Source organism: Pelobates fuscus, chromosome 4 (genome assembly GCF_036172605.1).
Source record: "Pelobates fuscus isolate aPelFus1 chromosome 4, aPelFus1.pri, whole genome shotgun sequence".
NCBI lineage: Eukaryota > Metazoa > Chordata > Amphibia > Anura > Pelobatidae > Pelobates > Pelobates fuscus.
Window position 1 is genome coordinate 9,208,103 of NC_086320.1, and position 26,101 is coordinate 9,234,203.

Sequence of the window (26,101 nt, forward strand, 5' to 3'; positions counted from 1 at the left end):
TGAACTGTCATAAATAGAAATGTCACCAGATCTCACTAATGTCATCAACCTTTCATCGAAAAGAAAGAATCTGTGTAATAGGCTTCCTGTCTGCCCATTATAAGCAGAGAAAATATATGTTTAACATAGAGTAGATTGTATCCACTAATCAACCTCTAATCAGTGTCTGACAGAGGAAAATATATTCAATGTTTCTGGCATTAAAGTAGAGGAGATTGAGCAGAATTAGGAGGAATAGCAAGTTGTATCTGTCTTCACAAAACCTAATGGGAGGTATAAAAAGAGAAGATTATTGTCCCGATGGTGAATTACATCTCTCTACCTTTTATTCTCCAAACTCCTAGCCATATGTTTTATACAGTGAGTGAGCATGGAGGAATTGGGGACAGAGAAGCCAGTAAACAACTAGATTCGTCCAAATCAAAAACCTTATCTGCATTAAGTGGTCCGTCTAGGAATGAAATGGACGGATCCATTCTCTTGGTGAGTGAAAGGCTTTCGCCTGGGACGAATCGATTCGTTTATGGACAAAACAAATTATTACCGAAGTATAGCAGGCAGTGAGTGCATCTTGGAAGCCAGTCAGGATACAGCCTGGGCAGTCGCCCTGATACTGCAAAGTGGGCACTCACGGGCTGATCAGATAGTGAGAAATTAGGTGTTAACTAAGGCTGATTACCGGCAGATGGCGAAACATGTCGGTAAAGTGCAGTGTTGGGAGAGCAGCTGGAGGTTGGTGCTCGCAGCGACCGGCGCAGGAACAGCACAAAAATGAACAGTACATTGGAATGGTAAATGTTTCCAAATGGTGGCTTGGAAAAAAGTTCTGTGTTGTTTTTTGTGTGTGTGAAATCCACTGTAAACGTTACTGCTGTGCGCGTGACGGAGCCCTGACATCCCTCACTGATTTCCCATCTGTCCATATAAATGGCTGCTATTATAAGGGCGAACATAACAACATTTTCGATTGCAAACAGTTGGGCAGCAAAGTGGTCCCCGCTGACAGTTTATAATGACTAACAAAAATGTTTCTATAAATATATTGTCTCATAAACCCTTTAATTGGCTAATTTGTCATCTACTGTCACTTCTCCCAGCGTAAACACATCTTTATGCATCCGATAAAGGGAGTATTTCCTGAACAATCTGTATTGGCATTTTGTATCTCGGAAGGTTTTGTAGTGTTACGGCTATAGTTCGGTTTTATGTGTTCTCCGTGTTTTATTGATCTGGTGTCCCACTTGCAATGCAGAACTCTGGAAAAGCAGAATCTGCCGTCAGTAGACTAACGGTATCCCTTTCTAAGCTGATTCTGTAGGTCATTCTCTGACCTCATGTATTTGATAGACAGGAAGATCCGAGAATCCCACTGTGTCTTTATTAAAAATAGGCCTTCTTCATTTAACAGAGTTTTTGTTGTAAAACTAGGAAATGTAACCTGTTAGCAATATCTAAAAATGAACTTTAAAGACAAATCATCACTTTACAAAAATGTAATGTTTACTTATGTCCTGTATTTAAGGATGTGTGAGGTCTAAAAAAATAAAATGAAATGTAGAAATCCACAGAACGATATTCATCTCTGGATCTATGTGTCTCTATTTTGACTCCATGTCTGTCATTTTACCAAACTTCTGGAATAAAATGGAATCATGACATGTCACACATGTCATGTGTCCTTAAGGGGTTAAAGGAACACTATAGCGTCAGGAACAAAAACATGTATTCCTGACCCTATAGAGTTAAAACCACCATCTAGCCCCCTACCCCCAGAATATCGTAACATCTTACTTTTATTGCAGTCTGCAGCTGCTGCCTCTGCCCCTGATCTGCCTGCTTGACTGACATCATCAGATGTGATTCTCTGAGCCAATCACATAGGAAAGCATTGGATTGGCTGAGCTTATCAAGGAGGCAGGTCAGGGGCAGAGCCAGCGCAAGCTCAACACAGCCCTGACCATTTAGCATCTCCTCATAGAGATGAATTTAATCAATGCATCTCTATGAGGAAAGTTCAATGTCTGCATGCAGAGGGTGGAGACACTGAATGTCAGTCACACTGTGCAGCACTGCCCCAGGAAACACCTCTAGCAGCCATCTGAGGAGTGACCAGTGGAGTTATCATAAGCCTGTAATGTAAAAACTGTATTTTATGAAGACAGTGTTTACAGCAAAAGGCCTGAAGGGAATGACTCTACTCACCAGAACAAATACAATAAGCAGTAATTGTTCTGGTGACTATAATGTCCCTTTAACTGTATATGTGCACCTTTCAGTCAGCACAGAGGAAGCAAAGATCGAAAGGAGAAACGTTGTTAGCTATTTATCAAAGTGTTCTGAAAAAAGAGGTGACTGTTTTCTTCATGGTAAATTCCAGTAGATTTTGCCAAAATTTCCATTTCAGAAGACTCCCAAATTTATAGGGAAAAGTTTCAGACATATTCATAAATCAGTCATGTTGATGAAAAATTGGCGCATATTCAACAAAAAGGAGCTAAAAATAAATGAAAACAAATGTCATTCCATAGGGCAGGTAAAGAGGGGTATCTATACGGTGGCTGATTCCTTTATGTCATTCCATAGGGCAGGTAAAGAGGGGTATCTATACGGTGGCTGATTCCATGAGGTTATTCCATAGGGCAGGTTAATGAGGGGTATCTGTACGAGGGCTGATTCCATGATGTTATTCCATAGGGCAGGTTAATGAGGGGTATCTGTACGAGGGCTGATTCCATGAGGTTATTCCATAGGGCAGGTTAGTGAGGGGTATCTGTACGAGGGCTGATTCCATGAGGTTATTCCATAGGGCAGGTTAATGAGGGGTATCTGTACGAGGGCTGATTCCATGAGGTTATTCCATAGGGCAGGTTAGTGAGGGGTATCTGTACGAGGGCTGATTCCATGAGGTTATTCCATAGGGCAGGTTAATGAGGGGTATCTGTACGAGGGCTGATTCCATGAGGTTATTCCATAGGGCAGGTTAATGAGGGGTATCTGTACGAGGGCTGATTCCATGAGGTTATTCCATAGGGCAGGTTAATGAGGGGTATCTATACGAGGGCTGATTCCATGAGGTTATTCCATAGGGCAGGTTAGTGAGGGGTATCTGTACGAGGGCTGATTCCATGAGGTTATTCCATAGGGCAGGTTAGTGAGGGGTATCTGTACAAGGGCTGATTCCATGAGGTTATTCCATAGGGCAGGTTAGTGAGGGGTATCTGTACGAGGGCTGATTCCATGAGGTTATTCCATAGGGCAGGTTAGTGAGGGGTATCTGTACGAGGGCTGATTCCTTGACATTATTCCATAAGGCAGGTTAATGAGGGGTATCTGTACGAGGGTGGATTCCTTGACATTATTCCATAGGGCAGGTTAGTGAGGGGTATCTGTATGAGGGCTGATTCCTTGACGTTATTCCATAGGGCAGGCTAATGAGGGGTATCTGTACGAGGGCTGATTCCATGAGGTTATTCCATAGGGCAGGCTAATGAGGGGTATCTGTACGAGGGCTGATACCATGACGTTATTCCATAGGGCAGGTTAGTGAGGGGAATCTGTACGAGGGCTGATTCCATGACTTTATTCCATAGGGCAGGCTAATGAGGGGTATCTGTACGAGGGCTGATTCCTTGACGTTATTCCATAGGGCAGGCTAATGAGGGGTATCTGTACGAGGGCTGATTCCTTGACGTTATTCCATAAGGCAGGCTAATGAGGGGTATCTGTATGGTGGCTGATTCCATGACGTTATTCCATAGGGCAGGTTAGTAAGGGATATCTGTATATGGGTTGATTCCATGACGTTATTCCATAGGGCAGGTTAATGTGGTGCTTGATACACGCTGAGATAACATATAAACCAATTGGCAAGTACCAGACATGTGACAAAGTGATCTTTTGCTTGCACACTGCTGTAATGGCTGGTTGTAAAACGTAACTGCACATTTTAAAATAAGAAATTCTAAGTATAGCAATGGAGCATGTTTAAAACAAACTTTTAGGCAGTGATATAAGTGAGTATAACATGCAACTGCGATTAAAGACCCCGGAATCTTGTAGGAATACTAGCGGAGGTAGTGGTATAGGAGTAACCTCCGAAGCAGCAGAATTTAAGCATGCAACCTTCGAAAGAGGCCGTCCCAGACCCCACGTAGAGATCAGCTAATCCAGGTAAGGAATGATAACCTCACCAAGGAGATAGAATGCTGGGCTGTAGAAATAAGCTTTGGCAGATCCATATGCAACACAACAAAAGAAACTTGAAAAAACAACTGTAAAGAAAATATTACGGTAATAATCGGCTGTAGTGTAGAATATATAGTGCCCTAGCCAGATAGCCCAGCTTTAGTAGAAGGCCCTGCATTTAAGCCTATTTAACCTATGCCCGTGCTCAGATGAAGTGCCAGTCAGGTCGCAGAGAGGTGTACGGTACAGTTGTTGCTGTCTGAATATACGCCACATTGCCCCTGAGCAGCTACACTCCAGCCCTGGGCGTCAATAGGAACTAGACTCTATTTCCATGGGCAACCCTCCCTATCTCCAGGGTATGGCTCCAAAAAATCCTGGGCACTGATGGAGGTCCCAGGTATGTGGACTGTTCTCTGCTGTAAATTCCATTGTGGCACCCCACCCAGGACGGCGGTTCAAAACTGTGGCCTCATTGTCGAGTAGCAACTTGGCACATGCTGCAATAACTCGAGTTTGTTGTGGTGCTGGATCACTTAGGTTCTTCCAGAACTTCCAGAACTGCTTGCAGAGGGTCAAATGCCTCATGAAAGCCTTCTTCCCAGTCAGAAAGATTAGCCACTTCTCCCCTCGAGAACACACTAGGCCACAAAGGCTGTTTTCCAGATGATCTCAGCCACAGTGTCCATGATAGCTGGAGCCTGCAATACGATTGCCCTGCAAACAGTAGACTTGGGTACATAGTAGTGTAGGTCGATTTGCTGCATGAAATTGTGCCACAATAGTCTAGATATTAAGATTGTAGAAGAGCACACGCTTGCTGTGACTGTTCAGTATGGCGGTCAAGCCCCCCCACCCCAACAACACAAACAATTCTAACAAAGCATGTTTGAGATACCGGAACAGTTTGTAAAGAGGGCACTGCCCAAAAAAGCTTACAATCTAAAAAAATGAGGGACAAATCACTGAGAGAAGTGAGGGAATTAGGTGGTCTGCACACTAGGTGGGAGACGGCAAAGGAAGGTTGTAGGGGAAGAGGAGGAGGGGCGAGCTGCTGGGCTTCTCTAAAGAAGTGTGTTTTTAAGGACTGGAGGGCATTCCATATGGAGGGGCAAGCCCTGGAGATCAGTGGACTTTGATTTATTGTGTATTGTCCTGATCTTCGCACCATTCATTGGGGCCTCTTTAAATAGATTATCTGCTGGAAAGGAAGCATTAACTTCAATTGTTGATAGATTATAATTTAAAAATGGCAAATCATCAGTTCTATAGTACAAATTTCAGCACAAATTACTCCCCAGTGACAGACCGGTATCTTAAAATCTGCTCTTGCATATACAGCGTAGGTCGTTATACACAGACACATAGTGTAGGTCGTTATACATAGACACATAGCGTAGGTCGTTATACATAGACACATAGCGTAGGTCGTTATACACAGACACATAGTGTAGGTCGTTATACACAGACACATAGTGTATGTTGTTATACATAGACACATAGCGTAGGCCGTTATCCATAGAGTAGAGCAATATACATATATACAAAGTGTAGGTAGTTTTACATATACACATAGTGTAGGCCGTTATATATATATACACATAGTTACATAACTGAAAAGAGACTTGCATCCATCAAGTTCAGCCTTCCTCACATTTGTTTTTTGCTGTTGATCCAAAAGAAGGCAAAAAAAAAAAAAAAACCAGTTTGTAGCACTTCCAATTTTGCAACAAACCAGGAAAAAAAATATTTCTTGACCCCAGAATGGCAGTCAGATTAATCCTTGGATCAAGCAGTTATTACCCTACATTGAAAGATTATATCCTTGAATATTCTATTTTTGCAAGAATGCATCTAGTAGCTGTTTGAACATCGGTATGGACTCTGATAAAACCACTTCTTCAGGTAGAGAATTCCACATTACAGTAAAAAAACCTTTCCTTTGCCTTAGATGAAATCTTCTTTCTTCCAGTCTAAACGCATGGCCTTGTGTCCCATGTAAAGTCCGGTTTGTGAATAGATTTCCACACAATGGTTTGTATTGGCCCCCGAATATATTTGTATAATGTTATCATATTCCCTCTCAGGCGATGTTTTTCTAAACTAAATAGGTTTAAATTTGTTAACCTTTCTTCATAGCTGATATGTTCCATTCCTTTTATTAATTTTGTAGCCCGCCTCTGCACTTTTTCTAGTGCCATAATATCCTTCTTTTGAACAGGTGCCCAAAATTGCACAGCATATTTAATATGTGGTCTTACCAGTGATTTATAAAGAGGCAAAATGATATTCTCGTCCCGAGAATTAATGCCCTCTTTCATGCACCTTACTGGCCTTAGCCACTGCTGATTGACATTGCACATGGTTGCATAGTTTGTTGTCTATAACAATTCCCAAGTCCTTTTCGTGTGTTGTTATCCCTAATTCGCTTCCATTAAAGGACCACTCTAGTGCCAGGAAAACATACTCGTTTTCCTGGCACTAGAGTGCCCTGAGGGTGCCCCCACCCTCAGGGACCCACTCCCGCCGGGCTCTGGGGGGAGGAAGGGGTTAAACTAACCTCTTTCTCCAGCGCCGGGCGGGGAGCTCTACTCCACCTCCTCTTCTTTCTCGCGACGTCATCGGCTGAATGCGCATGCGCGGCAGGAGCCGCGCTCGCATTCAGCCGGTCGCATAGGAAAGCATTCATAATGCTTTCCTATGGACGCTTGCGTGCTCTCACTGTGATTTTCACAGTGAGAAGCACGCAAGCGCCTCTAGCGGCTGTCAGTGAGACAGCCACTAGAGGCTCTGGAGGCTGGCTTAACCCTCAGAATAAACATAGCAGTTTCTCTGAAACTGCTATGTTTATAAAAAAAAAGGGTAAAAGCTAGCTGGACCTGGCACCCAGACCACTTCATTAAGCTGAAGTGGTCTGGGTGCCTAGAGTGGTCCTTTAAGGGTATTACGTTGCTTGTGTATTCTTTACGCCGAAGTGCATTTTTCAACATAAAATTTAATCTGCCATTTTAGTGCCCAGTCCCCCAGTCTATCTAAATCCCTCTGCAGTAAAGCAATATCCTGCTCACATTGTATTACTTTACAAAGTTTTGTGTCATCTGCAAACACTGAAACATGACTTTCAATGCTTTTTTTCCCAAGATCATTTATAAATATGTTAAATAGAAGGGGTCCCATTACAGACCCCTGAAGGGACACCACTTGCCACCTATGTCCAGCTTGTTATTAACAACTCTTTGTACTCTATTTTTAAGCCAATGTTCTACCCAAGAACAAGCATTTTCATCTAGACCGATGTCCTTGAGTTTGAACACTAATCTATTGTGTGGAACTGTATCAAATGCCTTGGCAAAATCCAAATAGATCACACCCACTGCAACACCCTGATCTATACTTCTACTTACTTCTTCGTAGAATGCAATCAAGTTCGTTTGACATGACTGTGCTTCATAAAACCGTGCTGATTTTTGCTGATAACCATGTTCTTCTCAAGGAATTATTAAAGGACCACTCTAGTGCCAGGAAAGCATACTCGTTTTCCTGGCACTAGAGTGCCCTGTGGGTGCCCCCACCCTCAGGGACCCCCTCCCGCCCGGCTCTGGAAAGGGGAAAAGGGTTAAAACTTACCTTTTTCCAGCGCTGGGCGGGGAGCTCTCCTCCTCCTCTCCGCCTCCGTTCCTCCCCGTCGGCTGAATGCGCACGCGCGGCAAGAGCTGCGCGCGCATTCAGCCGGTCGCATAGGAAAGCATTCATAATGCTTTCCTATGGACGCTTGCGTGCTCTCACTGTGATTTTCACAGTGAGAATCACGCAAGCGCCTCTAGCGGCTGTCAGTGAGACAGCCACTAGAGGAAAAAGGGGAAGGCTTAACTAATTGATAAACATAGCAGTTTCTCTGAAACTGCTATGTTTATAAAAAAATTAGTTAACCCTAGCTGGACCTGGCACCCATACCACTTCATTAAGCTGAAGTGGTCTGGGTGCCTAGAGTGGTCCTTTAAATATTATCCCTTAATAAACTTTCAAATACTTTTCCAGCCACAGAAGTTAAGCTCACAGGTCTATAATTTCCAGGCAAGGATTTTGAACCCTTTTTGAATTTAGCAACCACATCTGCCTTCCTCCAATCCTCCGGAACACTTCCTGAAAGAGAAGAATCTTGATCTTTTCATCATTATCTAGGGTGGGCCCTCTTTTATTCCAGGCCTACTGCATCGTCTGTTCTGGCACAGCACAAGTGACCTTTTCATTTTACTGTATTTTATATGTTGAGTCCTATATACCTACTTCTAATCTACTCTCATTACGGTTTAATGCCCCACACACAAATATGTTTTATGTAAGATTATGGAGATAGTTTAGTAGCTGTATTATTTATATTTAGTAGTGCTTAATTCACAAGACTGTTAAACAGTCAGAAACAATGCATCTTTCATTTTTCTTTGACATCGAATAAAATCTCATTTTCTCAGGAATTGCGGTAATACAGATTCTTTAGAATCTTTTTGCAGCTGATTGAATACGGCGTGCGCATCCATACTGAACGCAGTGCTGAGATCATCTGTGAATGACAATATTTTATTGGGAGACGCTTAAATCTTCAAATCTTTGTCACCACCTTTAAATACTTCAATAGTTCTGTCTTTCTCAGCAGATTATAAATAAAGGCCATAATCGAAAAAAGCTAAAATGTCACTGAGACCTGGATATTCAGCGTCTCAGAGTAGATTAATTACATCTCAATTGAGAAGAACTGGCGGAGGGCATTGTCATCTGCTAAGCACTGGATCAGAAGGCTTGACATGCAAATCTAACTGGAAAGGCCATCAGGACAGAGAATTAATTACAAGTAGAGCGTCGATGGTCCTATCTATCTCTGGGTCTGGAGACTTAATAATGCCATAGGAAAGTGGGCTATATTGGAATGTCCGTGTTGAATCCAAGCAGTGAAATAAAACATAATGTCGAGTCCTCAGATCTTGCTGTCACTTCTCTAGTAATGTAAGTAGATGTTTGATAGTGTGCTGTCCCTGGACTGTCTTACATTGGCCAGAACATCGCTGACCTGTCTGATAATCCTATTATTTATATTACCCAATGCAAGTGGCCATCTGTTCTCCCTCCAGGCACAACGTGCTCTTTGCTGACAAAATAAAGCATTAGAATTGAAATGAAACACCAGAGATTAGTATTACAGGACCGGGGACTGAATATGATATGGCATGATACGTGACTTTGTATTTGGTGATTAAGTCTACATTTTATGGGAAGGGCGGGAGGGGGGTCTACACAAAGAAAGGTACTTTATTTTTTGTTGTTATTCGAATACAATAGTGATTTTATTATCTGTTAAGTGGGGGTTTATTACTCTCTGCATCTAGTTTGTCCGGCTGAAGGTCACTTCACCCCTAATGTGTTCAACAGAGGGTCTCTTCACCCCAAAGGTGTTCACCCATTAGGTGTCCGGATGAATCTCATTCTTCACCCGTAATGTGCCCGGCTGAGGGTCATTCTCCACCCCAAAAGTACTCTCCTCACAGTATCTGCCACTATACCAAAAAATAAATTGGGTACGGTTTAGAGAATATGCTACAGGACAGTATATTGTTATAATCAATGTGTTTGATAAATCAGAATATGTTTTTTTCAAACCTATTAGTTTTCATTCATAAATAGAGTGTGTACCTAGTGCCAGTTGTTCCAATGAACATGATCTACTATCGATGCGGTGAGGATTAGTCTATAAATTATACAGCTCAGGCCGCGAGGAAGCTGGAACTGGATTTTACAATTTTTCACAAATTATACATGAAGTAAGCTTAGTTTCTCTCTTTCTTAGTTGGTAAGTAGGAGCTTCACACAGGACATTGAATGGAGAATCTTACTGCAGAGTGGCCAAACTTTTTCAGCTCTTCTCTAGCACACCTGTTTTTTCCATACGTCTCTTGCAGTAACCGCGATAAGTTGTCTCCCCTCCTTTCCACAGGACAGGTAGACCTAAAATTAAATAAACACACAGCCCCGGACCCCAGTGCTCCTTTTTGACTGCTCTGTATAACTGTAGAAATCTCCTAATGTCACCATCTGAGAGACCCAAATGATGAAAAAACTGAGGCTTCTGTTTGACGCCTCTTTGGAAAAGTCTGGAAAAGCTTCCTACCAGATTTATGGTCTTAGCAACAGTGGCCAGAAGAGCATTATGATTGAAGTCCTGGTCTGCAAAATCTGTCTTAAAATTTATCTTTGCAGCCTTCTCTCTGAAGGCATTAGAGGAACTGGTAAGACAGGTGACCGAGAGGCCCAAACAGTTTTCATCCTTATCAGCAAGATTCAGGGAGAGCGCGGGAGATGTAAACAACCCTAGAGAGAGCAGTCCAAACATCCTGACACAACGTTTCCTGTGGGCAGGATTCTGCAAGGACTCGCAGAAATCTGGATGAGATCCACTCTATTTTTAAAAGACCATTTCAGAAGGTTACAGTATAGATGTTGGAAAAATTACTGATCGAAGATGATGTTTTCGTTGATAAACTAAGAAAAGGAACAAAAAAAAATTCTCAAACTACGGATTACTAAAAAAGGCATTTATAGAAGTGAAATGGGTTCTAGAATTTTACTTCAGGCTTTTTGTCAATTAAAATGTAAAAAATAAAACTTAGAATGGAATCCATACTGTAACAGGAATATTGGGAGGAGGCAACTACATGGTGTGACGGAGCTTCCTGTACCCCAGCTGGGTACCTCTGCCAAGTCAGCTTCCTAGCCGCTTGCAGGGTCCCTGGAACGCTCCTTCCCCAGTCGCCGCAGCTGGACTGGAGTCCTTCTGGAGCTTTTGCACCCGACCAGGCAGCAGCTCTCCTTCCAGACAGGTATCACCCTCTCTGCCTATTCCTCTGTAGCTTTCCTTCCAGGCAGGTATCGTCCCCTCTGCCTATTCCACTGCAGCTCTCCTTCCAGACAGGTATCACCCTCTCTGCCTATTCCTCTGCAGCTCTCCTTCCAGGCAGGTATCGTCCCCTCTGCCTATTCCTCTGCAGCTCTCCTTCCAGGCAGGTATCGTCCCCTCTGCCTATTCCTCTGCAGCTCTCCTTCCAGGCAGGTATCGTCCCCTCTGCCTATTCCTCTGCAGCTCTCCTTCCAGGCAGGTATTGTCCCCTCTGCCTATTCCACTGCAGTCCTCCTTCCAGGCAGGTATCGTCCCCTCTGCCTATTCCTCTGCAGCTCTCCTTCCAGGCAGATATCGTCCCCTCTGCAGCTCTCCTTCCAGGCAGGTATTGTCCCCTCTGCCTATTCCACTGCAGTCCTCCTTCCAGGCAGGTATCGTCCCCTCTGCCTATTCCTCTGCAGCTCTGCTTACAGTGATTATAGTTATTGCCTTTACAAAGGCAACTGCGGCTATGTGGCCTAGCTCCCTTGATTTATCCCAGGGCTAGAGGGATCCTGCAACCAGTAAACAGGTCCGAAGTATCTGTCACTAGGATCCCTAAAAATCAACACAGGACACAAGTTCCAAAAGGAACTGACATACAAAAATTTTTTCTCTCAGGACTAGCCAATAGACTCATTGCATGTAGATTGCTGTGACAACTTAATTAAAATACAAAAACCCAAATCATAGCAGACAACATACAGCAACCTATTAAAACACAATTACATATTTATAAGGAGGTTGGGAAGATATTATTTAACACAAAATATCTCTCCTGCCTGCAGAATTGGCAATATGCAATATGCAACCAACAGAGGGCGCTATACAGGCTCCATAGCCAAATCCTCCTAGTTGGTAGCAAGCATCCGCAGGACAGGAGAGCAAACAAATAATTAACAATAAATACATAATACACAACCATTACACACACCCTGCACCTACAATGGGTACAGGGTGACTTAAACATAGGAGTCATCCAGGGATCTAATTAAGGTGTCCATCTTATGTTCCCAGTCACACACGACTACTGTCGATTTAAAAGGCTCATTTCTGCTTATTTCAGTGCACTGCAGGGAGTTTCCAAGGTTTGTCTCTCACTTTCAAGTGAAATTGTACAATTTCCTGTTTAGGTTTTTGCTGTTTTGGCTTATATATATGCCAGTGGTTTTTACAAAAAATCTTATTGGTAAAGCAGCCGAATTATGAAGAGCAGTGATTCTGTATTTAGATTGCTGTCTAATAAAAACTCAGCAGAATTTATGGAAGTTAAGATTACCATTTTTAAAGTCAAACAGGTGGATTATAAATTGGAAGTAATCCTCCTTGATATCTGCCGGAATTATAAAGCTCTTTGGCCTTGTCATAAATACAGATTTAATGCTTCTGACGATTTCTATAGAGTGGAAAAAAAAATTGCAGCCAGCAGTCTCCTTGCTGATAAGAAAGAGTCATATCTCTCAGAACAGCCATGAGAGTTGTGGGACATATGACCGTGATGAGAAAAACACATCTAAGACCTCTACAAGCCAAGAATCTAAATCGGCAGAAAAGGTCTTAACCTACTCTGAACTACCAGGCGTTTTAATCTAGGTGGATGAAGTCACCTTTATAAGGGAAGTCCTACAGGAACTTAACCCACAATAGCATTATAACCGATTACTTGCCTACAGGATGGGGGTTCGTATTTACCAACGAGCAGTCCATGGAAGATAGTGCAAGAATATTAGTAGCAAATCATCCAACTTCTGGGAACTGAGTGCAGGTGTCTTGACTTTGAACCAAGTATTGGCATCTATGATTCAAGATCAAGGCAACACGACTACAGTTGCACATCTAAATCACCAGTGACGAACTCGATCTCGTCGGTCGGTTCTCAATCTGCTTGAAAATTATGGTAAGGACAGCGCATCATTTAATTTAATTTAATTTAATTATCAGCAGTCCTCATTAAAGTCACCAACAGTGCAGTAACTGGTAAACCTAAAGAAGTGGAACCAAGCAGATTGTTCCCTGTCCATAAGAACCTTGAAACAAATCACAGAGAAGTTCGAGAATCTGGATATCAACTTAAATGGTCATGACAAATATAACTTATTCTCAAATGTACATTGTACATTGTCCTAGAAGAATTGTCAGAAATTGTTTATAGTTCTTTAACCCCTTAAGGACCAAACTTCTGGAATAAAAGGGAATCATGACATGTCATACATGTCATGTGTCCTTAAGGGGTTAAAAACAGGGGTTTATAAAACAGCCCTTTCCCCTCGTCTCTGTCAGTTCTGCGTGTGTTGACCAGCATAGAGATAAGAACTCTGCAAGTCTGTTCTCAGGAAAACCCTCCTCTAGACATCTCTTCTGCTTGAATTTAGCCTAAGGGCAAGCAGTGCTGGCAAGGGGAAGGAGGGAGAGGGACAGGCTTTATGTGAGAGCAGCAGTAGCTGCACGGAGAGAAAGTGCCAGAATGATTAGAACAGATAAGTGTTCTTTACACTAAGCCAACATAAAATGTTGGGGACGTTTAATCTATCATGGGAAGTGCTTCCCAAACAAAGGTATGCAGGAGTGGTGTGTCGTACAACAGTGAAACATCCACTGAAACATGACTGGTGGTCTCAGCAGGAGACATAGGAAATGGAAATGAAATAAAATATGAGCTTTTAACAGTATTAAAGGAAGAAACACAAATTGTGTAACGTAAGTCAAGACAGGTGGTTAGAAAACTGCAAACCTATATCTCTCATGGCAAGTTCTCTTTAATGGCAGCAAGGAAGAAGAAAAAAAACATGTAGTTTGGATCTCGGAGACCATCCGGACATTCTGGGTGCCTTGTCAGTTGCACGGTATTACAAGCTAGTATTTTTCCTTTAGCGTGGCTGCCTGAGAAAGGTGGGACAGCAGAAAGTATCTGTTATAGTGGATGTTCCCTTTTGGCAGAGAAGAGTGAGTTTTTCCACTCTGCTGCTAATGTGAAGAGGTCACTACTGGGCACTGCGAGTTTCGATACTAGAACAAGGTGTGAGGGGTATAGGAGCTGAGTCTGTTCCTTGTTACTGTAAAAATATATTGTCTGCTCCAAAGGTAACATCTATTACTATTCAGTGTGCGCTGGGAGAAAGGCGCTACATAAATACTAGTTATTATTATTATTATTATTGAAGTAGCATTATAAAACATGTCCATTTTCTGAGTTTTATTACAGACTGTGCTACGCCTTAATTAGCCACTAGGTGGCAATCATGTACATTACGGGACCATTTCAGATGATCCCATTAGGACTCAAACTCCTTATGTTCATCTTTCTTGTTCACTGTGGTTAAAATCCATTGTTTTAATCTTTTGGTCGCAGGAAGATTATGAATACTAAATACATCTTCATGGACATCAGTGGTTAAAGGATCCTTACAGTGAGATTTCAACTACATTTATTCACTCATTTTAAAGTACGTTCCTTCTTTGTCTCCCTTCTTGGCCACTGACCTCCTCCTGTCTTACGCCCTTACTGCTAACTCGTGCTTGCAGGACTTCTTGCGGGCGACTCCTTTTCTTTGGAACAGCCTCCCTACCTCCATTAGACTCCCCCGATGTCTACAATTATTAAGAAGTCCTCAAAACCCAGATCTAGATCTAAAAAAGCCTAAGGCCTCTTGTAGTAACACATGTAAGTGGTGTCCCTCGGGGTTCTGTTCTGAGACCGCTTCTATTTAACATATTTATAAATGATAACACAAAACTCACTAAAGTAATACAATGTGAGCAAAAAAAATTCAGTGATGCACTTCGGGGTAAAGAATGCACAAGCAGCTTATACCCTATGGTAGTGGATTAGGGATAACACCACACGAGAAGGGTTTGGGAATTGTTATAGACAACACACTGTGCAACAATGTGCAATGTCAATCCGCAGTGGCCAAAGGCTGTAAGGTATTGTCATGCATGAAAAAGGGCATTCATTCTCGGGATGAGAATATCTTTCTGCCTCTTTATAAATCACTGGTAAGACCACATCTTGAATGTGCTTTGCAATTTTTGACACCTGTTCTGAAGGAGGATATTATGGCACTAGAAAAAGTACAGAGGCTGGCTACAAAATTAATAAAAGGAATGGAGCATTTTAGTTACGAAGAAAGGTTAACACATTTAAACCTCTTTAGTTTAGAAAAACAGCGCCTCAGGAGGGATATGATACCATTATACAAATATATTCGGGGCTAATACAAACCATTGTGTGGAAATCTATTCACAAACCGGATTTTACATAGAACACGAGGTCATGCGTTTTGACTGGAAGAAAGAAGATTTTGTCTAAGGCAAAGGAAAGTTTTTTGTGGAATTCTCTGCCTGAAGAAGTGGTTTTATCAGAATCCATACAGATTTTTAAACAGCAATTAGATGCATACTTGCAAAAAACAGAATATTCAAGGATATAATTTTTCAATTGTAGGGTAATAGCTTCATTTTCCAAAGATAAATCTGACTGCCATTCTGGGGTGAAGAATGAATTTATTCCTAGTTTGTTTGCAAATTGGACGTGTAGCAAACTGGGTTTTTTGCCTTCTTTTAGATCAACAGCAAAAAAGGACAAAAACAGGGGGGTAGGTGCAGCGCTTCAGCAATCCTTGACAAGGTATATGTGAAGAGAACCAGAGAAGGAATAATAGTGTAGTATTTAAAACTGTAGTGGTGATAAGTAAAATACAATATGTGCACTCACACTTTCCTGGAGCTTCAATACAGCTCCAGTGTATTCTGTAAAACAGAAAAAAAACTAATTTGAGGAAGGCTGAACTTGATGGACACATGTCTCTTTTTTTTAGCATTTGTAACTATGTCTCTCACTTAAAGGGCCACACTCGTCCCACCTTCCAGTTCTGCTACTTTCTGACCTTGTCATTTGGTTGCTATCCCCCACACTGCCCTTCCTGTGTTGTTATAGCCCACCTCCTCTAGATTGTAAGCTCTTTCAAGCAGGGTCCTCGTCTATCTATTGATCCTGTAAGATTTTGTAATTTTCTCATTTATTATTTAATTATTTAATAATATTGTAAAGCGCTGCGGCGTAGGTTGTGGCTATAAATATAATATATTACATTGTATATTGTAATGAGAATTTTGTGTGTTTTGAGTCATTCAAGTCCAAACATACATTTTCCAGCCTTGTTACAAAACACAGACAGGTGTTTTGTTTTTTAAACTCTGCGCTGCTCCTTAATCTGTATTTTGTATTATCTCACTGAGCAGTTTTTGTGGTTATTCCGTATTACCGCACAGAACAGTGTATGGTTTGTATTTACAATTGTACACTAAAGTACACTACAGTTGTTCACTAAACAGTGAATTGACACTATAGGGTTACCAGAACTAGCTAATTTAACCCCTTAATGACACATGACATGTGTGACATGTCATGATTCCCCTTTATTCCAGACGTTTGGTCCTTAAGGGGTTAAAGGGATTCTCCAGTGCCAGGAAAACATATTAGTTTTCCTGGCTCTGCAGGACCCTTTAGTGCCCCTCTACCTCCCACCCCCATCCCAAGTTGCTGAAGGGGTTAAAACCCCTTCAATGGCTTACCGGAGTCCAGCGCGATGTCCCTCGGCGCTGGGTCAGGCTCCGCCTACGCTCCTACGCATGTGCGGCCGTCGGCGGGGGAGACCTAATGCGCATGTGCAGCAATGGCCGCACACGCGCATTAAACCTCCCTATAGGAAAGCATTATATAATGCTTTCCTATGGGGATTTCGGCAACACTGGAGGTCCTCACAGCTTGAGGACATCCAGCATCCTTTTTCGTGTTCTATCTAGTAGACAGCCACTAGAGGAGGACTTAACCCTGCAATGTAAATATTGCAGTTTATGAAAACTGCATTAATTACACTTGCAGGGTTAAGGTTGGTGGGAGTTGGCATCCAGACCACTTCAATGGGCAGAAGTGGTCTCGGTGCTTGGAGTATCCCTTTAACTCTACTTATAATGCCTCCATTCTCTGTCTGTTCACCACAAAACATCCCAATAAACGCATTAATACGATTTACCAGGATCAATAAATAAAAGCAGGTTATCTGTCCATGAATTTGGGACGGTTCCTTTTAAGAGTTTTCTTTCATTCTATAAAATATCAGAAATATTCTAAGAGAGAGATCACGTTGGAGGCATGTAACAGTAATATTCTTAATACCATTTACGGGAAGTAAATCACACATTTTATGAGAACACGTTGATGTCACCATCTGTTTTAAATTTAATTTCATCCCATATTTCATGGAAGTGATTTGTTGCTGTTTACTAAGCATCTGCTAACCCACAATTCATCCTATTATTTGGTGGGGGTTGGGGGGGTATTTATATATTTTGAGGATGAAATGTGAAAGTTAAGTTGATAGTGGGCATCATTTTATATTTTTATTATAGTTTACAGTACTCATTTTTTTTTTAAACTTTTGTATCGTATTCGTATTTGAAAGTCGATTTCGGCAGTTTTTAGGATATTTATACATTCATTATTCTATCATCTTCAAACAACACACTGCACCTGCGTCCTTATTGGCTTTACAATGATGATAAAATCCTACAGAATAGGAATATGCAACCTCCCCCACCATAATCCTCTGCTATCCAGGGTCATAGTACCCCCATTGTAAAACTTACTGCTGTCCAAGGTGCTGAATATACCTTATTATATTTACAATTTATGCAAAAATAAAATTAGTAAATATGCAAACAGGGGATAGAAATCCATGCCTGTGAGCTTACAATCTAGAGGATCATGAGGCATATTATACGCGGGGAAGGAATGAAGGAGGGATGTTTACATGGGGGGGGGGGGGAGGGTGGCATAATTGTAATGACATCCATGCTTGGCCCCTTTTTGACAGTGTCATAATTAATAATCACATAAAGCCAAGGTGAATAGCGTTTTCAGAACTATGGTGTCAGGAATACATCTTTGTATTCCTGACACTATAGTGTTCCTTTAATCAAATTAAAGGAACATTCTGGTCACCATAACAACTGAATCTAAATGAAAATGCTATAATGCCAGGAGGTCCCTCTCTTTCCTTTAATGGGTTAACCCGCTCTCAAATGGTTTAACCCCCAAAGGCTTCCTCCAGCTCCAGATCTCCAGGTCGCTCAGTGGTACTCGGTTTCTGAAACGGAATGTCAGGAAGTGCAGATTGGCGTCAGGCATGGGAGCAACTAATTGGCTAGAGTGGTCAGCTGATGCTCTAAGCCAATCGCTAGTTTCCGGTTCATAAAAATGTTTTACTTTTTTTATGAATGGGGAGGTACTGTGTAACACTTTTGTGTTACTGAAGTATGTTCCATACATATTATACACAATTTAAAGAGACACTATAGTCACCAACAGCTTAATGTAGTGGTTCTAGTGTCAATAGCATGTCCCTGCAGGGTTTTCAATGTAAACTCTGCCTTTTAAGACAAAAGGAAGTGTTTACATTACTGCCTAGAGACACCTCCAGTGACAGTCATTCAGACAACCACTAGAAGTGCTTCCAATGTCACGCTGAATGCTCCCCATAGAGATGTATTGATTTAATGTATCTCTGTGAGGTGATGCTGATTGGCGCAGCATTTTGCTATGAATGCGCTATTGCCTCCAATTACTTTCAAAGGGGAAAGCGTCGGATTGGCTGAGATCATAAAGATTGATCTCAGCCATGGAGGCGGGGCCAGCCACAGCGAGACCAATGCGGCATGGGTGAAAAGGTGAGTTAGAGGAACACTCCAGAGCCCTAAAGTACTTTAGCTTGCTAAAAATGCTTTATGTGTAAAAAAAATTACCTAGTTACACCCTCCATGGATGTCAATCAGACTTCCTGTCCTGTTATTTCCTAGTTTGTTTAGCTCAGTGGAACTAAACTCAAGAGGCAGCAATTGTCCAGAGCACCTGCCTTGTAAAGACTTCACATTGAGCTGCATTGGGAAGTCTGTCATTGGACAGACACAGAAAGTCTGGGGAGTGGGGGGTGGGGTGGTTAGAAGGAGAGGACTTGCAAGGGGGCGTGATGACTTGTAGTGGATACAACTGGCTTGGAGCATGGAGGTCATTGAGGTCCGGTTCCTGCTCCCTTCCCGTCTCCTTGATTGGACTGTCTGCAATTGACTTCTTGCTTGCAGCAGCACTTGGAGGGGACACAGCATTCAGCTTTGTGAGCATCTTCTTGAAGTTACACACCTCAGAAGGATTGGAGCCCCCGGTCCAGAAGACCACGTTGCAAATTATACTGTCCGAAGCCGCAAGTTTGTGGCAAGTGAACTACCTGCATTTTACAATGCCAGATTTTTGTTTCAAGATCCGACATCGGCGTGTTGCTTAGAGTGCATAGATTGTTGTCCGTGGCTGAAAATGATCAGCTGTCATGGTTCAAGTTAGTAGTAAAGTAAAAAAGAAATGAGGATCCTAAAGAATGATATTTAGGATTTAAACTGAAGATGAGGCTCTCTGTTTTCTGAGGTTCTATCTGTGCAATGTGCTACCGTGGAAGGAAGCGGGGGATTACATAGGTCAATATGTGGTGTTCTGTGTAGGATTTAATTTATTGGTACAATGCTTTATCCAATCAGATTTATTGATATTGTCCTTTCTCTTATCTTGATTTTTTGATATGCCATTATCTTATCTTGCCTGATATTTTTTATGTTGCTTACACATTTCTCTATCTGTGTAAAGCCTCTTATTAAATTTTTTAGATTAAAATTAAAACGATTATTCTTTAAGTGCAGACAAATGTAGGTCAAAAGGTATATGAGCTGCGGCAAATACTGGGCCCCTGTTCGCAGAAATGTTTGCCGTTCAGGCGCAGATCCAGAACCTAATCTTGGGAGGGGTAGATTAAGGGGTAAATAATCACTGGTAGATTATTTAAAGAAACAATCCAGGCACAATAACCACTACTCCACTTTGTAGTGGTTATGGTGCCAGTAGTGCTGTAGTGCCCCCCCACGGTACGTAGTAAAACTGTTTAAGAACAGTTTGACAACTTACCTTGGATCTCCCGTGACAGGGGCTGTATTGGGTGTGTGAGGGGTGCAATACATGTGTGTGTGGGGTGCACTGTGTGTGTGGGGTGCAGTGTGTGTGAGGGGCAGTTTGTGTGTGAGGGGTACGGTGTTTGTGGGGGTGCAGGTTGTGTGAGGGGTGCAGTGTGTGAGAGGTACAGTTTGTGTGAGGGGTACAGTTTCTGCGAGGGGGCAGTGTGTGTGAATTGTGGGGTAATTGTGTGCATGGGGAGCAGTGTGTGTGTATGGGGGAATTTGTTTGGGTCTGTGGGGTAGGAGGGCAAATTCATAAATATAAATATATCACTTTAAAAAAAATCTTTTATCTTTGCCTGGTAGGGGAGACCGTACTAAACCCTGGTGGTCTGGTGTGGAAGCCCTGGTGGTCCATGTGGTGCAGCTCCTGAAGCTAGAGTTCACTCTCGGGAGATTCGGGGGGGGGCCGTGGTAACCGCAGCAACGCTCCGAGCTTGGGAGAGGAGAACCCAGCGGAGTTGCCTTTTAGAGCTCCCCTAGGTCCTCTCTCTCTCCCTCCCCTGCCGGCCACCGAAATTACAGTGCTAGCGGGCCGGAGAGGGAAATCTCGGATCTCCCCTCCGGTCCTGCAGAGCCGTCAGGGAAGAGTGAGGCATGGTTCCCGGTGCTATCATCATAGCACCGGCGGAATATTTTGCAGCGCCCTTGTGTGCCCGTTCACACAGTTTGGGAACCGCTGGGTTATACCATTCCTACAGTCAGAGAGGGGAAGGAGTGAATGGAGTCTACCATTTCACTATTAGCATTGCATTAGCAGTCCAGATATTGATTTAGATTATTGTAGCGGTTTTATATATCTTTTTATTAGAAATATATGATTTAACTGTATGTGGGCATTGTGCTCAATTGCAGACTTTCTTTTCACTTTCTGTTGCCATTTTCAGTAAGCTGCCCTGCTAGTAAGGCCTTTAGTTTCCATGTTTATTAATCTATATTTGTTACATCTGTAGTATGTCCGAAAATGTCCATTTTTGCTTTTATACTAAAATTTCAGAACCTGTATGAAATATTACAAGATAACGGTCATTATATAATGGCTAAAGCTTTTCATTTACCAATATTTTTATGAAAGATAAACAAATATGTGAACAATAAAAATGTTGCAAATTTACATAATTGTAATTTTAAGGTTTGTCTGTATAGCAATCTATACACAGCATGCTGTGTTATGATATCTTTATATGCTAGCTATGCATCCCTTGCTTCAAATAAATGCTATGCTAATATTTGTTCAGTTGCAGTGCTCGGCAGTGGAGTAAGCTTTTTACACGTGTTGAATGTAGGTAGAACCATACTGTGCTACTTTGTTCCCCATGTGAGATCACAATGACAGCCTGTAGCCGTAATGTATGTCTGAATACAGATTGCAAACAAACTAGAGTATAATGCACACACTAAAAGAAGAGGGAATACTTTCTGCCAAAGGCACACCTTAGACTTGATAAAGACTCAGAGAGGAGCCGAAACGTTGTCTCCACTTCCTTGCTTCACATAAAAAGACTTTTAGAAGAAACCTCGGGTGTGCCTGGATATTTCTTTTTCCATCTATCGTTATACAGGGCACCCGTATCATAGTTCTGAGTATTGGATATTTTAGCTGTATTATAAAACAGAACCTAATAGTTTTATAAAACGCTGAAACTATTTTAATTTTTTGACAGATAAGCAATTTCTAGTATTTTTCTTCAAGCAAGTAAGGAGGAATGAAACAGGCCGGTATGAGGATGATTTCCCGTATATTTCCCCATGTGGCAGAGAGAGGAATTTCATTCGCTGCGATGACCGACCCATAGTCTTCACACACCTGCTGTCCGAGCAGAGCACAGGGAGACATGTCTTGTCCTACTGCGGGGGAGGAGATAAACTCACTGTGATGTTCGAACCTGAGAAACTTGTTATGTTTCCGGAGAATGGACGGGTTTACCACCCAGCTCCGGCCAAGTGTGGCGCTGTTGGACTTGTGAAATCCTCCCTTGCATTTGAACTGAGTCCTTGTTTTGAATATAGCAGTGAATCCAAAACCGGTCATCCAACTCACTTTAATTGGGACGGTAATCGCTACGCTCTAACCAACGAGCTGATCCAACTCATTGTTTAACATTTTCGTAGAATCAGAAGGACATAATCAAATGTATGATTTCATTGAATGAACCCAGACTGCCATAAAACCAATATTTAACTGGTTAATAGCCTCTTATTATTAAACACAGAAAAGTTATTTGTTGTTCTGCCGTGTGTGCTGCTATTTCACTGGATTGATATGCCGAACTAATAGTTATTTTAGTGTTGATCAATTAAAAGAATTCATAAAAACACAAGTCTTCATAATGTCATCTAGATAAAAAAACAAAAAACAAGTCAATCAGAAAATATAATTATAAAATGAGAAAGGGACAAAATATAAAAATAATGCATGTTATTGTATCAATACATATAAATTTTTTCTATAAAACATATTATGGTAACAATGCCCCAGTCAATCATAACGTAATAAAAAAGAAAATATATTCACATTAGTTCAGTCCAAGTTCGTATCTGTCAGAAATTCTTTAGAATCTTTTGGTCGGTAAAGAAGGTTCTCTGGCAAAAACAAAAGTAAAATGAATGAGCGCAGTATTTCGAAGGTTGATAACCATACAGAAACCATAGCTCACGTATCATAGAGCCACCGTGCTCTCAGCTGTGTTTTATCCTCCAGTCTCCTGAGTAGAACCGCAATGTATATTTTACAGAGAGACAAATCAGGGAGCAGCACATAACGTAAAACCCGTCATGAAAATGTCTCCCAGAAAAGCAGTCCTATTATTTTTAAGATAAAATCTTTGCTGAAATCAGTCAACCTCTGACAAACGCTAGTTTGTGTTATATGCGCCCAGAGGACAATATCTGGCTCTAAAAATCTCCGCTCACCCTCTCTGTGTCTGTTCTACGTAGCGTATCTTCCCCAGTCAGACCTGGCACTGCTCTGCTAATATTATCCTATCAACATTAGTGTTTATGGGATGAATTAACTGGCTCCCGCAAAATGTACAGAATGTGTGAGAATCCAAATTTAAAAATGGGCGGCCGAGGATTAATAAAACCAGTAATCCGAAAACTCAAAATGTGACCCTCTATCTGCACCAGTCTCTGTCTGAGTGGTATAAAGGTAAGATAATAGAACAACAAATAAAATGCATGGACCACGGGACTCCACTCTTATCCCTCAGATAATGTGTCTGTTATATTAACGGAATGCTCCAAGAACCATAATCACTACAGCACACTGAAGTTATTACGGTGCCAGGAGTACCATGGTGTTCCTCCCCCAAATCCTACCATTTACTAACGGTTTAACAACTTACCGCAATGATGGGCCACATCCCCCAAACAGGGACTATCGGACTATCTCTATGATGGGCTCTATCCCCCAGACTGGGACCGTCTCTGTGATGGGGTATATCCCCCAGACTGGGACTGTCTCTATGATGGCCTCTATCCCCCACACTAGGATTGTCTCTATGATGGGCTGTATCCCCCACACTGGGACTGTCTCTATGATGGGCCATATCCCCCAAACAGGGACTATCTATTATGGGCTCTATCTCCCCAGACTGGGACTGTCTCTATGATGGGCTCTATCCCCCAGGCTGGGACTGTCTCTGTGATGGGTCGTATCCCCCAGACTGGGACTGTCTCTATGATGGGCTCTATCCCCCAGACTAAGACTGTCTCTATGATGGGCCGTATCCCCCAGACTGGGACTATCTCTATGTTGGGCTCTATCCCCAGACTGAGACTGTCTCTATGATGGGCTCTATCCCCCACACTGGGACTATCTCTATGATGGGCTCTATCCCCCCAGACTGAGACTATCTCTATGATGGGCCGTATCCCCCAGACTGGGACTGCCTCTATGATGGTCTCTATCCCCAGACTGGGACTGTCTCTATGGTGAACTCTATCCCCCAGACTGGGACTGTCTCTATGATGGGCCATATCCCCCAGACTGGGACTGTCTCTATATGATGGGCTCTATCCCCCAGACTGGGACTGTCTCTATGATGGGCTCTATCCCCCAGACTGGGACTGTCTCTATGATGGGCTCTATCCCCCAGACTGGGACTGTCTCTATGATGGGCTCTATCCCCCAGACTGTGACTGTCTCTATGATGGGCTCTATCCCCCAGACTGGGACTGTCTCTATGATGGGCCGTATCCCCCAGACTGGGACTGCCTCTATGATGGTCTCTATCCCCAGACTGGGACTGTCTCTATGGTGAACTCTATCCCCCAGACTGGGACTGTCTCTATATGATGGGCTCTATCCCCCAGACTGGGACTGTCTCTATGATGGGCTCTATCCCCCAGACTGGGACTGTCTCTATGATGGGCTCTATCCCCCAGACTGGGACTGTCTCTATGATGGGCTCTATCCCCCAGACTGTGACTGTCTCTATGATGGGCTCTATCCCCCAGACTGGGACTGTCTCTATGATGGGCCATATCCCCCAGACTGGGACTGTCTCTATATGATGGGCTCTATCCCCCAGACTGGGACTGTCTCTATGATGGGCTCTATCCCCCAGACTGGGACTGTCTCTATGATGGGCTCTATCCCCCAGACTGGGACTGTCTCTATGATGGGCTCTATCCCCCAGACTGTGACTGTCTCTATGATGGGCTCTATCCCCCAGACTGGGACTGTCTCTATGATGGGCTCTATCCCCCAGACTGGGACTGTCTCTATGATGGGCTCTATCCCCCACACTGGGACTGTCTCTATGAGGGCCTCTATCCCCCACACTGGGACTGTCTCTATGATGGGCTGTATCCCCCACACTGGGACTGTCTCTATGATGGGCCATATCCCCCAAACAGGGACTATCTATGATGGGCCGTATCCCCCACACTGGGATTGTCTCTATGATGGGCCATATCCCCCAAACAGGGACTATCTATTATAGGCTCTATCCCCCCAGACTGGGACTGTCTCTATGATGGGCTCTATCCCCCAGACTGGGACTGTCTCTATGATGGGTCGTATCCCCCAGACTGGGACTGTCTCTATGATGGGCTCTTTTTCCCCCAGACTGGGACTGTCTCTATAATGGGTTCTATTCCCAAGACTTGGACTGTCTCTATGATGGGCTCTATCCCCCAGACTGGGACTGTCTCTATGATGGGCTCTATCCCCAGACTGAGACTGTCTCTATGATGGGCTCTATTCCCCAGACTGTGACTGTCTCTATGATGGGCTCTATCCCCAGACTGGTACTGTCTCTATGATGGGCTCTATCCCCCAGACTGAGACTGTCTCTATGATGGGCTCTATCCCCCTGACTGGTACTGTCTCTATGATGGGCTCTATCCCCCAGACTGGGACTGTCTCTATGATGGGCTCTATCCCCAGACTGGGACTGTCTCTATGATGGGCTCTATTCCCCAGACTGGGACTGTCTCTATGATGGGCTCTATCCCCCAGTTTGAGACTGTCTCTATGATGGGCTCTAACCCCCAGACTGGTACTGTCTCTATGATGGGCTCTATCCCCCAGACTGGGACTGTCTCTATGATGGGCTCTATCCCCAGACTGGGACTGTCTCTATGATGGGCTCTATCCCCCAGTTTGAGACTGTCTCTATGATGGGCTCTATCCCCCAGACTGAGACTGTCTCTATGATGGGCTCTATCCCCCAGACTGGTACTGTCTCTATGATGGGCTCCATCCCCAGACTGGGACTGTCTCTATGATGGGCTGTATTTCCCAGACTGGGACTGTCTCTATGATGGGCTCTATCCCCAGACTGGGACTGTCTCTATGATGGGCTGTATTTCCCAGACTGGGACTGTCTCTATGATGGGCTCTATCCCCAGACTAGGACTGTCTCTATGATGGGCTCTATTCCCCAGACTGAGACTGTCTCTATGATGGGCTCTCTTCCCCAGACTGGG

At 43.0% G+C, this 26,101-nt stretch overlaps 1 protein-coding gene across 1 annotated transcript in view; it reads left to right on the forward strand.

Annotated features, from left to right (window-relative positions):
* The window catches only part of C4H8orf82 (chromosome 4 C8orf82 homolog), a 47,273-nt gene extending 24,890 nt beyond the window's left edge, over positions 1–22,383 (forward strand). The window contains exon 3 of the mRNA XM_063450222.1: positions 21,829–22,383. Within this exon, the coding sequence (XP_063306292.1) occupies positions 21,829–22,265 (437 nt within the window). The 3' untranslated portion in view covers positions 22,266–22,383. The remainder of the gene's footprint in view (positions 1–21,828) is intronic.
* The last annotated feature ends 3,718 nt before the right edge of the window (positions 22,384–26,101 follow it).